General features: G+C 36.4%; 1 protein-coding gene across 1 annotated transcript in view; it reads right to left on the bottom strand.

Moving 5' to 3' along the window:
* LOC109711544 (transcription factor tau subunit sfc1-like) overlaps positions 1-12,724 on the bottom strand; it is a 38,889-nt gene extending 26,165 nt beyond the window's left edge. The window contains exons 1-5 of the mRNA XM_020234661.1: positions 12,278-12,724; positions 12,010-12,187; positions 11,797-11,889; positions 11,612-11,702; positions 3,583-3,649 (exon numbers count right to left, since the gene is read on the bottom strand). Coding sequence (XP_020090250.1) covers positions 3,583-3,649; positions 11,612-11,702; positions 11,797-11,889; positions 12,010-12,187; positions 12,278-12,457 — 609 coding nt within the window. The 5' untranslated portion in view covers positions 12,458-12,724. The remainder of the gene's footprint in view (positions 1-3,582; positions 3,650-11,611; positions 11,703-11,796; positions 11,890-12,009; positions 12,188-12,277) is intronic.

The raw sequence follows: 13,854 nt of genomic DNA, 5'->3' as shown, positions 1-13,854 counted from the left end.
TTAAAAGCATCAATATTTAAAAGCGAAGAAAATTACAGGAGTGATGTGAGTTTTAAATTTTTTCCTCTTTCCAAAAATGCCTCTATCCTTTTTTACTAATATTTTTATATCCAGAAATTTTCAACCAATCATTTCAAATAATTAACTAAGTAATAATTTATTCCCAAATAAAGATAAATATTTTCCTTCTCACGCGTAATATCCGCACCGCCAATTCTTTCGCAACATAATATCCATAAATTTCTCAAATATCTCAATGACTTTGAAATAAAATTTCCTTCATTATATGTAATTTTTAATAATATAGTAAAAGATATTAATTTTTTATAAAAGCGTTAGTTTTAAATTTTTTCTCTTACAATATTACCCTCGCATTTATATCCTATTTTCTATCTACGCGTTTCTCAAATATTTTCCTTCTCACGCGTAATATCCACACCAGTCAATTCTTTCACAACGTAATATCCGTGAAAATAAAAATATCTGTTAATTTTTGTGACAATATTACCCTCGCATTTATATCCTATTTTCTATCTACGCATTTCTCAAATATTTTCCTTCTCACGCGTAATATCCGCACCAGTCAATTCTTTCACAACGTAATATCCGTGAATTTCTCAAATATCTCATTAATCCACCTATCATTATAGTAAATAGAATAGATACGATGACACGTGGAAAACATATAGAAAGCCACATTAGGAAATTGTCTATATCCTTTTTTACTAATATTTTTATGTCCAGTAATTTTCAACTAATAATTTCAAATAATTAACTAAGTAGTAATTTATTTCCGAATAAAGACAAATATTTTCCTTCTCATCTATATTTGAGCTTGACACGTAGATTTTCTATATAGTAAAAGATATTATTTTCTTAAAAACTCTAATTTTGTTTCTAAAATAAAAAATCTATATTTGAGCTTGACACGTGACAAACATATAGAGCGCCACGTGTCAGCTTTTCATATAGGGTTCATTAAGGGTTCTACTTTAGTATATAGTAATAGATTAGTAATAAATTAGTAATATATAGCATTAAAAATTCAAGTCTGCGATGGACCCATAGAGCCTGCTATCCACTATCCACCGTGAAGACCCCTTAACTGCTACGTGCCTGGCGGCGCGCCATTTAGAATATTGGTTTTAATTGCTTTTTTCAACTTTTTTCCAACTACTATATGATTAGCTTCTCATTCGTTTTTTATCTAGTATATTGTCCCACTGATGAACAATGGTTCTAAGAAGAATTCTTATCTTCTTTGGAGTATTATAATTATTATGCTAATTTTCAAATAGGATATGCTGGTTAATATGAATCAAATTAAAATTGTGGGCCTTTTACATAATTTGGTTGTTTATTGTAGACTTTGGTGCTTAATGGGCCCCATTTTCTAGGCCTTACATCTCTGTCAATCCTTATGAACTATATTAGTATAGTCACCTGCCAGTACTTTCCCAACTTCTACGCCTTTCCTGATTTTATCTTTCCTATTGTGACTTTGTTTTGTTTTGTGAGATAACGGGGGGCTATTTAACCAACCAGCTTTTTTTTCCTGCAAGGTTTTGGATGTTGATGAAATTACATGGGATTTGTTGTCCCTGCTTCTCACCTTCACCTGTGCCTAGATTAGTCGCCTCTTCTTTTCTCTTCTAGCCATGGATTGACACTATTTTCCTTTCTCTCTTACTCTCTATTCAACATAGTCTGCCCTTGTCTCTTAGGCTGCTGTAATTGCAAACCCTTTTCGCCACCCCGATCTGCTGCCATGCTTTCTTTCATCTTTTTTCTATCCCCCGCCACAAGTAGTATTTTCTCCTCCCAGCATGCCAGTGCTGCTCTAACAGTTCCTCGGCTTTTTGATGGTTCCTGATGTGCCTAGGGACATTGCTACTATTGTCCCTTTGCACGTGGAATCTTATAGAATGGTTTTTGGTAAATTTTGATGTTGATATTTTCCCTATTCCTGAACCGGATTCATATCCTTCCTTGTGACAAATGTGTGTGGCTTTATTTTCGTCAAAACATTTGCAAAATCAACTATTCTGACTCCCAGCACACCCTTAATCATGGCCTGATTGGTGCTATCATGTGCAGTAGGAGCCCATTCTTATCTTCATATGTCAGCTACCTTTCTTTAGCCAAAAGAATAAAGATTAGTTTAGAATTAGTGGAAGTTTCAAGGATTTTTGTTCTGGTATAACAAAGAAAATCTTGTAGTAGTTACCAGGATGTTTTGGAACCTTTTTTTGATTGAAAGAGATTGCTATATGTACGTTGGATTTAGGCTGGGAAGTTCGTGAATTGATACACAAGTAGATTTTTTGTCATCTTGACTTTCATTCATTTGACTTGGTTAGATGTTGTATAGTTCCCATTAAAGTGCTTGCTCTTAATGCTCCTAATACCATTACTTAGGCTTCTTTATTTTAGATGTCTTCTATTTCATCATAAAACTGTTTCAGCTTTGCCTTAATATTGATAAATTCAGTTTCTTTGTATCTGTGTTACATGTCCTTCAGCGACATGATAAATGAACTGGCTCTAAGCTCAATGGAAATAATTCGTATTTGCAAATATGCATGAAAGAATCTTGTTTGCTTGAACAATATAATATTGTAACTCAAATACGGAAAATCATTTGCTTACTGTAGACAGTATTTACATATGTATGTGCGTTCTATGTACAAATACTAAATTGTGAGGGGGGAGGGAGGGGATCTAACAATGTACAAATGTATTTCTGTACTACGTCTATACGTATGTCAAAGATTGTTTTCCATTGGTTAGGTTGGAAAAATAACAAATGTTAAACTGGTGACTTTAGCTTGATTTGCCTAAAAAAGTAAACAAACAGGTATACACAAAATTAATCTAAACTAAGTAATACGGAGATTAGACAGATAATAATCAGTAGAAAGGAAATCAACACTTGCACCTTACAAGTCATTCCTCCGGCAATTGCTAAATAGAGTTGCTCAAGAACAGCTATAATTTGAGTCAGAAACTAAATTAGCTCGCTCAGCCTCAGTTCATTAAAGAATAAGACAAGCAGCAAACTTAAGCTAAGCTTGTCCACTCAAACTCGGGACCTATTTAGGTGCTTGAGTTTACCATCTAGTGCCAATTAGCAGAAAAACACCGTAAAGCCCTTCCTTATGTTAGCATTGCAAAGAAAGGTGAATCATCAGCATTATGGACATGCAGTTTACTGGAGTAGCACAATAGTGCTGGGATAAGGACTACATTTCTAGTAAGTATATTTTGCACAGGTTCAATTAGAAGATGGTTAAAATGGAAGTACATAACTTGCATTTTGTTCCCCAAAAAGAAAATCATTGTACTACCAAGAACTTATTTTACTAAGCCTCATATACAATCAGAAGAAAGGCACTTCCCAGGCCGCCTCATTTGGCAGCTAGATAAATAGTTTTAAAAGCTTTAAACTAGTGCAAACAAAAAATTAAGACGCTTGAACTGTACCAAGTACCCACAGAACAAGATAGAAAGGACCAAAGTGAACATAATGACATATGTAAAATGTATAAAATAAACATAGCATGAAATGTCCAAAAAACATACCTCCCATCGATGCATTACAACTCCTCTTTGTATGTTTTTCGAAAACAAATTGGCTGATGGGTTAAGCCTGAAAAATTCGAATAAAATGAAAAAAAAGATTAATAATTGCTCAATTACTAAAATGACATTAAAAAGATAAAATTGATGGAAAATGCAATGCTAAAACATCCAATTCAACAGATATAAGCAGTCTTTGTAATTCTATAAAAATATGAAGTTTATGGCTTTCCCACAAATTTAGAAAATAAGGTACCTCATGGCATGAAACTCCCACACAAGGTATATGACGGTTAAGATATATACAACCTTAAACCTAATATGAATAGGCTGCTCTCATTGCTCAAACTTGTTACACCAAGGTGCAAAGGGCTAACATTGCCCATCATACCAGGTAGTGCAAGTAAGAAATAAAACATAAAAATAAAAAAAGCTTTGACTAGAAGTCAAGAAATTTATCTTTAGTTGTGCATCAAAGGAAATATTATAAGCAACTTCTTAAAAAAGCAAGAGAAAGTACATTTTAACAAATACATATTTGAAATGGAAACTACATTTTGTAATGATTAACAAGGATGTACCACAGCCAATGTCAGACTACGGGAGGAAAAGGACCTATTTCATGCTTAGCCAACCTAAACAAAACTGATCTGGGTTAAATGACAGATCTTATTTTAATGAAACAGTGAAACCCTCAAACAAGCTTAACTTGAACTGAACACAATAATCCAATTTACCTATTTTTACAGATTATATTTAATCAATTTTGATTTATCTTGACCTCATCTAGACGAAGAGTTGAATGATGTACCAAATAGTGCTTCAACATTATAATTACTATCACTGAACATGAGAAGAAATGCTCTGACGTAGGACGGGATGTAGGGTCCTACGTTTTTAGAGGGCTCTAGAATATAATTTATAATTTTTGAACCGTTTTGAAAATTTGAAAGTCTTTTTTTAGAAATTTTCGTAATTAAAAAAAATAAGTAAAAGTTAAAGAAAAGGTAGAAGACAACGACGGTGGACACACTTGGCGACGGCAACAATAATGGGATGTCAAGGAAGTGCGGATGGAGCCGGCGCTGCTATCAGTAGATGGCGTTGATGGTGCTAGACTTCAAGTCGGAGAAGAAATTGCAAAGGAAAGGATAAAGATAAGGGACTCGCTCCCTACGGACTCGCTCCGGTCGACGCATAAATGCGAAGGAAAATTAGAGAACACATCTCATTTTAAAAAATAACATTCTTCTTCATTGATTAATTATCGTCCAATGCATAGAATATTTATAGAGCTTTCCTGACAGTGATAAGCTCAAAACAAAATCCTAACAATAAAATCTCTACCAAATTAACAACCTTCATAACAACTTCTAGATAAAATCCTAACAATAAAATTAACAACTTTTATATAAATCTCTACCAAATTAACAACTTCCCTAACAACTTGATGAACTAAATCGGTTTAATCCGATCAACATAGGTTCAAGTCTGTTCTGCATCATTCGCTTCTGCTGCGCAGGATCTCGTCCTCGAGATTAGTTGGATTTGTAAGGAGATAGGAAACAACCAAGTGTGTAGAATAAAGTGATGCAACCCAATGCCTGCATGTCGAACCACTTGTATCATCTGAGCTTCCGGTTTGGTATTGAAGTAGGAAGAACAACTGACAAGTTCATGAGATTTCGTAAGGTTTGATACCCATAAGAAATATGCTTTCGATGCAATTTGAAGCTCTAGTATAGTGGACTCATATTGCTGGGGCAATAAGGGTAACTTGATCTGTAATCTTACCTCCTCAACACACTGATTTACCTTATCTTCATGAATCAACTCTGGATTTTCTAAATCTAACTCGGGCTCGGCCACATCTGGAACTTCTTGGCAATCGAATGGTGTGGATGGAACTAGATCAGAATTGTCGACTTCCAACTGTGCTATAGGTTGTGTACTCTGTTGAGCAACTAGGGTTTCCAGTTGAACTTTTAGTTGGATCCATCGATACTCATCTCTGACCTTACCCATCCATCGAAAATCATCTTCAGCAATTTTAACACCATTTTCAATATCATTCAACCTTTTTTCTTCTTCCTCCAAAAATATTATGTTAAAATCAAGATAAGATATTTGCCTTTGTCTATACCACCATCTCAAGTCATTTAGTATTTCCATCCGAATAACATTTCTTTTTCTCTCAAAATATGACCTCTGATCGTACAACCATTCATCAAACTCTACTCCTGTCATCTCGCATATTTCTTTTAAAGACTCAATATGAATTCCTTTTCTTCTACCATACTTTTGAAAAACTTTTTTAAGACATTCTTTTGCATCCATAATATTTTTTTTTCCTTTTTTTCTTTTACACACTCCCCATTTTTTTTTCTCCACAAACTTTTCTTTCAACTTTTTTTTTTTTCACTCCACTCTTTTTACAATATTTTTTTCACCTTTTTTTTTTAATTTCCACCTTGTTTTCGTCCACAAGTCCAAAACTTTTGGCGAAATAGAGCCGTCAAATAGCCTAAACTCTGATACCAAATCTAACGTAGGACGGGATATAGGGTCCTACGTTTTTAGAGGGCTCTAGAATATAATTTATAATTTTTGAAGCGTTTTGAAATTTTGAAAGTCTTTTTTTAGAAATTTTCGTAATTAAAAAAAATAAATAAAAGTTAAAGAAAAGGTAGAAGACAACAACGGTGGACACACTTGGCGACGGCAACAATAATGGGATGTCAAGGAAGTGCGGATGGAGCCGGCGCTGCTATCAGTAGATGGCGTCGATGGTGCTGGACTTCAAGTCGGAGAAGAAATTGCAAAGGAAAGGATAGAGATAAGGGACTCACTCCCTACGGACTCGCTCCAGTCGACGCATAAATGCGAAGGAAAATTAGAGAACACATCTTATTTTAAAAAATAACATTCTTCTTCATTGATTAATTATCATCCAATGCATAGAATATTTATAGAGCTTTCCTGACAGTGATAAGCTCAAAACAAAATCCTAACAATAAAATCTCTACCAAATTAACAACCTTCATAACAACTTCTAGATAAAATCCTAAAAATAAAATTAACAACTTTTATATAAAATCTCTACCAAATTAACAACTTCCCTAACAACTTGATGAACTAAATCGGTTTAATCCGATCAACATAGGTTCAAGTCTGTTCTGCATCATGCTCTGTTGCCAAGAAAGATTTCCTTAATTTATGCGCTTTAAATGACTCTTATTTCAAAGTAAAGTAGAGAGATAATAGGCACCAAATATCAATATCGAAAGAGATATAACCAATTGTAGAGCTTGCCAACCAGGATAAAATTTCAATTGACAGTTGAGTGAACTAGTGTTAGTATAACCATCTTTCTCATATTTTCAGGTCTAAGAAACCTTTTGGTAGTGCTTGGCTGGGGGATGCGTATTAAGTATCTAAGAACAGGAGAAAAAATATTCCTTACATGTGTTCCAATTCAAGGTGTTATCTATATTGTGTTTGGTTAAGCGATAGTAGGGATTCACTAGAATTATACGCAATCCATGGGAACAGCACAAGGGCACAAGCCCAGCCTGCTAACCATTGGAAGAACTGAACTACTTCTCAGAAGATATCCACATATCTAAGTAGTGTTTCTGTAATACGCTGAACTTTAGCAAATTGCGAAGTTCTAGTGTTAGAATAGTAATTGAAACTATTCTAGATCTTGTGAGGGGTTGTCGAGAGTATATCGGCATGTCACTTGAGTGTTTAAGTGGCCGGAGGAGTGAATTAGCATGGAAATTCGAAGTGCTGGTTTTTTTGTATTGAGTACCGGTACCCCCAAGCCCAAGTACCGGTACCCAATACAGCAGAATGTGTGGATAAGGGGTTTTTTGGTAATTTCACTCCAATGCTTATCTTTTAAACCCCCAGGCCAACTTCCCCAGCTGGTTATGCAGTGTTTGAGCTCGAAAACAGGGTAAGGGTTTCTCTTTTTCTCTCTCTAGAATTCTATTCTAGTTTTGAGTAGAATAGATGGAAATTGAGGATTTGAGCTCTCTCTTCCTTTCTCTTGATGTTAGCTGGTTTGGAGTGTTTGGAGCTGTTATAGAAGGGTGGAATGAGGAGTTTTGGAAGTGTTTCTCAATCCTAACTCATGCTAGTAACTGAGTTGAAGTCTTGCAAGGTGAGCAACTCAACTTCTCTCTAGTTTTGAGGTATTAGTAGATGTATTAGTGGAGTTTATTGTGTTAACTCACAGCAGGTTTGTGAAACCTCTTTGGCCGAGTATTTGTAATCTTTGTAGGTTGGCTTTGGTGCGTTCCAACTTCCAACCTGAATTGAAGTGAGGGTTTAAGCCTTGATCCTATACTTGGTGAGATTCTACCTAAGTAGGGTGATTATGTGAAGTTCTTGTGTGAAGACTTGGTTAAGCTCCTAAGTAATTTAGTAAGCTTGTTAGGGTGCTTGGAGACTAGCGAACATCTTCGCTCGCGAGATTGACAAGAGTCGACAGCGATTTGGTGAGTTTGACCTCACAGAAATGGGTGAATTCTCCCTATGTTTTTATTCCTGACCTATAGAATTATGTATATATTTAGATTGCGCATATGGTTATTAGCGACGGCATAAGTAAGTTGTTGGCTGTGATAGAGGCATTTACATCATATAGCAAAGTTATACTCTAAATAGTAGAGAGCTAAAGATGTTAAACTTTTTGCATAATAACTAGCATACTTGTGTAGACAAGTCGAGAATGAATATACTATGCTTAGACTAGCATGATATTGAGATTAGCATGATATTCATGTATTGTTATAGTCTAATTGATAACTAGCATTTGATATTGTACTTAGATTCCGACCTATAGGTTGGTGTAGGACATTCCATATTTGAGACATGACGATTGAGAGCTTTGTATTGTGGATCATGCTTGCTTGCCATTGTGCTCATTCGCACATGCTTGTGAGGGTCGCTCCCCACAAACCGGCACTCCAGAGTTGGCCTACGCAACATTGTGCTAGCCCGTGCAGGATTGGGTGCTAAAATGGATTGCTGTGGGGAGTGTATACTACCACGGGACCATTAGGCACAGCGCAAGCCGGACTACCTTGTGTAGATCCTTATGAATTGAACAAAAATACTAAATTGTATTGATATAATGGTCACTACTAGATAGTGTGCATTTATGAGACGATATAGCATGCTTACTTGTGTAGAGTAGTTACTTTACCTGTTGCATAATAGTTGTTGTATTGGAAACATAGTAGTTCTACTACTCATTAGTTGCTTATTATCATTGTTATTCCTATCATGTTGTAATTATACATGCTTTTTCTTTATACATCATGAACCTAGTGGTATAATTCGCTGAGGTCGGCGGCTTACCCACTAGGAACTATTGATTAATAGTTCTCACATCCTATTTGTTGTTGTTTTATTTACAGAGCCATCCACTGCGGGAGAAGCTAGGGATCGCGACAAGGGAGTCGCGTCTAGCTAGGTATAGCTTGGAGTCCTGCTAGGTGACCACCTCTCTGTTCGGGTTGTGTTAGCGAGAGTGATGTTCTACCTTTGTACAGAGACCACCATAGGTATATATAGTTGGTTCTTGTGACCATGTGATGGATGTGTGTGTGTTGTTGAAGAGTTGTATTTACAGTTTTATACTCCTGCTTCCTTTTGTCGTTAGTAGATATTGTATATGTTACACTCTTGCTTTTAGTACTTCTAGTATATTTTGTAAATTCTATGCTCTGATACCATGTTAGACTCTTCTATTGATTGTTACTTTTCTAGCATGGTTTTGGTAGACGCCTTGTATACTTCAGGTATATGGCGGGTCTGTGCATGTATCGGGTAGGCTTCCGCTGATACCCGGGCGTGACAATTTGGTTGGCCGATGGAGACATTAGCACTATCTCCACTCTATTGCCCAACCAAATACTATATTTGGGTTTGGATTTTGAACCCATAAAGTTCATCAAACCATTTCATAGAATTGACTTATCTTCTACTCCTGAAAATATTATTCGGAAAATATATGAGTAAACTGTAACAGTTTTCTCCAAACTAAAGGTTGAATCACTATTTGGTCCCTAAACTTTAATTTATTTGATGGCTCAAACTGTTTTAGGTGCTGCAAACAAGTCATGACGATAAGTTCCAATTAACAAAGTTGACTGTAGAGTTGACAAAAGCATGACACTGCCTCTTCATCATTGTATATGTCACACAGATTTGGGTTTCAAAGGTAAAGGGAGGAGGCAACCAAACATGCAAAGTCACAATTTAGAGGATGAGGAAGAGCTTACTAATTTTAATAGGGATAGAGATAGTGTTTAAGGGGAAGGAGAATTGGAGTTAAAGGGAGTTAAGACCATTGGTGATGCAAGTTACGGTTCCCCAGGAGTTTAGGGTTAGATTAAGAGTTAAGATTGAGATTGTTTTTTTTTTCTTTTTTTTTTTGGGAGAAAAACTATCCATCAGCATAGGGGTTTTGGCAGACCCCTAACTACTTTATAAAAAATAGAATATTACAAATAAAAGTCTAATCCACCCAACACAACCTGTAAGTAGATTAGTAGAATATGACAGCAAACTACAACTCCATACACTTTAGACAAGCAACAATTATTTATATTTTTGAGATTGTTTTTAGACTGTCAAGGCTTAGGTTTGAGGGGTCGAGAGAGAGGAGGGAGGATCATAGGGGTAAGGTTATGATTAAAGCTAGCTCCGGGCTTGAGGGTATAGAGGGTCAGATGAGCAAAGAAAACGGAAAGAGGACCTTTTGGATTTTATTGAATTATGGATAACATTACAGTTTGAAGAGGAGGAGAATATAACCACATCATTTTACTGACAACTCTATCAAATAAGGCCTACAGCAAAACTTGATTGTACACTTTTACAATATTTAGGGCATAATATGGGCAAGTTAAAGTTTAGAGACCAAAATGCAAGGCTGCCCAAGTTTGGGCTACCAATGCAATACAACTTAAGTATGATGGCCAACTTTTACAACTATAAGGGAGAATCAACTATGAAGAGCCTCTCTCTTTTAACTATGCAATAAAATTAGCATACTCAAGGGAAACAATGATAAAGAGTTTCAGGACATATTAGCAGGTTTCAAATTGAAAATAGATTCACATAGATAATAGATATCAAATAAGAACAGATACGGCAAGCCCAAAAGAAAAACAAAGTTCATTATTAGCGGGAATAAAGCAACTTTCTTTCCTTACAAGTTCCTCTTTTTCCATTTATGCTTCTTGCATTAAGCTAAGGGCAGTAAGAAGTACAAGCTGTAAACTTCAAATATATGCCAAGCCTTGGCATTTTATGAATACTTGTAAACAGCACAAAATCAAGATTTGAGCATATTTTAACTGTTATATAGTGCACAAGCAAGCTATAGTTTCATGGAGGATATGTGAAGCATGAAATGCTATGAGCTTTAAAAATTGCACTAGATTAATCTCCTCAAAAGGGGTTGGTCCGGCGAGGTCAGGTGCGTCCTATGTTTGGATGAACCGGAGACTATTGACCATCTGTTTTTGAACTGCTATGTGTCTCGCGAGCTACTAGGTAGCCTTTTACCAAACAAAAGCCGCCTACGGACGTGTGAATCTGTACGTGACCTGTGGAAGGACTGCAGCAGTAAATGCGGGGCGATGGCCAAGAAGGAGGCCGGAATCTTAGTTGCTACCTGGTGGGTGATTTGGCTAGAACGTAACAGGAGAATTTTTGAAAACAAGAAGCTCACGCTAGGAGAGGTGTTGTTGGATTTACGATCTCTTTGCGAATCGTGGGACTCCTATAGCATCTAGTTTTTTTTTTTTTTTTTTTTTTTTTTTTTTTTTAATATCAGCTTTCGGTTTCGGTCCTGTGGAAGCCTAGTTGCTTCCCGCATTTGCTAAGTTCAATCTCTTTATGAATGAAACGGTAGCATGCTACCTTCTCTCAAAAAATAATTGCACTAGATTTCTATACAAGTGGAAAGAAGGATAAAATAAATCCATTGCGTCTGAGCAGAACAACTTACACTATTTTCTCTGGCCGGTCCTTGGAAGTGAAAAGTGGCGGGACCAGCATCATTATGTCTGCCCCATCCATCTCCACACTCCCATTCTTTCCTACCATTTAATACATAATTGTGATTAAACAATGTGTTTCAGGCAAAAAGGAGACTTTTTTATCTCAAAACAAAATACAAGAAAAACGTGTCACCTGAATTCGTAGCATCAATTGAATCCCAAGGCCGCTTCTTTACCCTCGCCTCAGCAGCGTGTACCCCAAGAACATGTTGGTAGTCCACCAAACCTACTCATCAAGCCAAAGAAACACAGATAACATTGAGAAGGGAGTAGCCACAAAGAGAAAGAAGTGTGGTGGTTTAATCATTTCATCAAACAGGTGATGGGCATACCAGAAAGGACCCACCTTCAAAATGGTACGCATGTTTCACCCGCGCCATAACCTCGGCTGAGAGATCATTCTTAGTTTTACTGATCCTAAGGAGGAGGCTAGCCGAAGGCCGAAGCTCGCCGAAGGCCGGGTGGCAGTAGGGATCTTCGGGTCGAAACCGGAGCTCCAAATTGCCCGACTCCGAGCTCCGCACCTAGGAAGCGCAAGCCAAGATACGAAGCAAGCAAACCCAAGGTAGGCACAGGGAATTAGGGCAAAGATTAGGGTTTTGTAGGGGTTTTACCTTGGCGATCTCGGAGAGGCCGCCAAGGGCCTGGACGGCGCGGGAGGGGGAGGAGGGGTAGCCCGGGAAGTGAACGGCGAAGGCCTCGCACGCGGGGAGGACGCCGGAGACGGCGCCGTCTTTGATTAGGGCGGAGGTGGAGGGTTTGGGGGAGTCGCCGCCCCCGCTTTGGGACGCCATTGGAGAAGAGAGGGCTCTAATGGGTGGAGGTGGCTAGGGTTTGAGGATGGTATAATAAACAAGGAGGTGGCGAAGGCGAAGGCGAAGGCGAAGGCAAGGCGACGGCGACGGCGACGGCGACGGCGACGGCGGGTGGAGGCGGAGACGAGGAAGGAGAAAGAGGTGCGACGCAGAAAAGGCGGGGACAGGACGCACGGATTCTCAAGAACGAGAAATTGTCGCTTATGGGTTGCATGGTTAAAATCTCATAACCCTTCCCTCGTATCTGTTTTAAAATGCCTATATCTATTATAGATTACAATTTTGATCACCAATCAACAATTTATTATGTAGTTCTGAAATTATTTAAGAAAAAACTTCAAATACTACCCATAATATCGTACTTTTTATTTTAATATCATATAATTTAAAATATATTAATTTAGTACTTCGTAATTTTTTTATTTTTTTTATTCCTTTCACTAATTTTTTTTTGATAAATTAGTGACAAAGTTAAAACTAAAAACTACTGCAGTGAATATTCAATAAACCTAAGTGGGGTATCTGAAGCTTTTTGTATACAATTTAACAAAATATTAACGAAAGAGCTAACGAAATGAAAAAAGTGAAATCACATAGTACTAAATTGATACATTTTAAACCATAGGGTACTAAAGTAAGAAGTGCTTGATAATTAATTTGAAAAATATAACTGTACATCCAAAACTAAGTGGTGTATATCTTACACTGCCTATACAAGAATTTACACACTCTTTGTAAATTTTAATATTATTAAAAAAACTAACAAGGTATGAAAAATAATAATAGCCTTTAGATGATAGGGAGCAAGTAGTAAAGGGCTTGACGGTTGGTACCTGAGGTCCTAAGTTCGAATGCTAGTTGATTCACATTTCCAGCCAAGTTTATTACTAAATGAAATAAATAAAGTGGATAGCGTGCTATCTATCTCTCAAAAAAAAAAAAAAAGATTTATCCATTTTTGGTATGCATGATAGCCAAGCTCAATAATTTTTAAAGTTTGTATTTTTTTGGTGAAAATATATTGACATCCCCTCAATAATAGGCAATTTTAAAACGGCCCCTCAGCTATAATTTATTTTGTTGAAACTTCTTTACTTTATTTAAAAAAAAAAAAAAAGAAGTGATTCTAGCTAAATAAATTGTGAATTTTACTAAATAAATTGATAATTTTATTGAATGCAAAACCTTAAACTATTTTGTAGCAAATAAAACTAAATTAATTAACTGCTAACTTCTAACACAATTATGAAATTTAATAAAAATTTTTAAGCTTAGACAATATGAAATCATAAATTCAAAGAATTAAAAATTAAAATGAGCGCAATCAAAAAATTAGAATCTATTTCAAATGAGTCATAGTTGTATTGTTTTTTCAA

The sequence above is a fragment of the Ananas comosus genome, linkage group 6, assembly GCF_001540865.1.
Source record: "Ananas comosus cultivar F153 linkage group 6, ASM154086v1, whole genome shotgun sequence".
NCBI lineage: Eukaryota > Viridiplantae > Streptophyta > Magnoliopsida > Poales > Bromeliaceae > Ananas > Ananas comosus.
The sequence above is the reverse complement of the archived record's forward strand: the minus strand, read 5'-3'. Positions and strand labels throughout refer to the sequence as shown.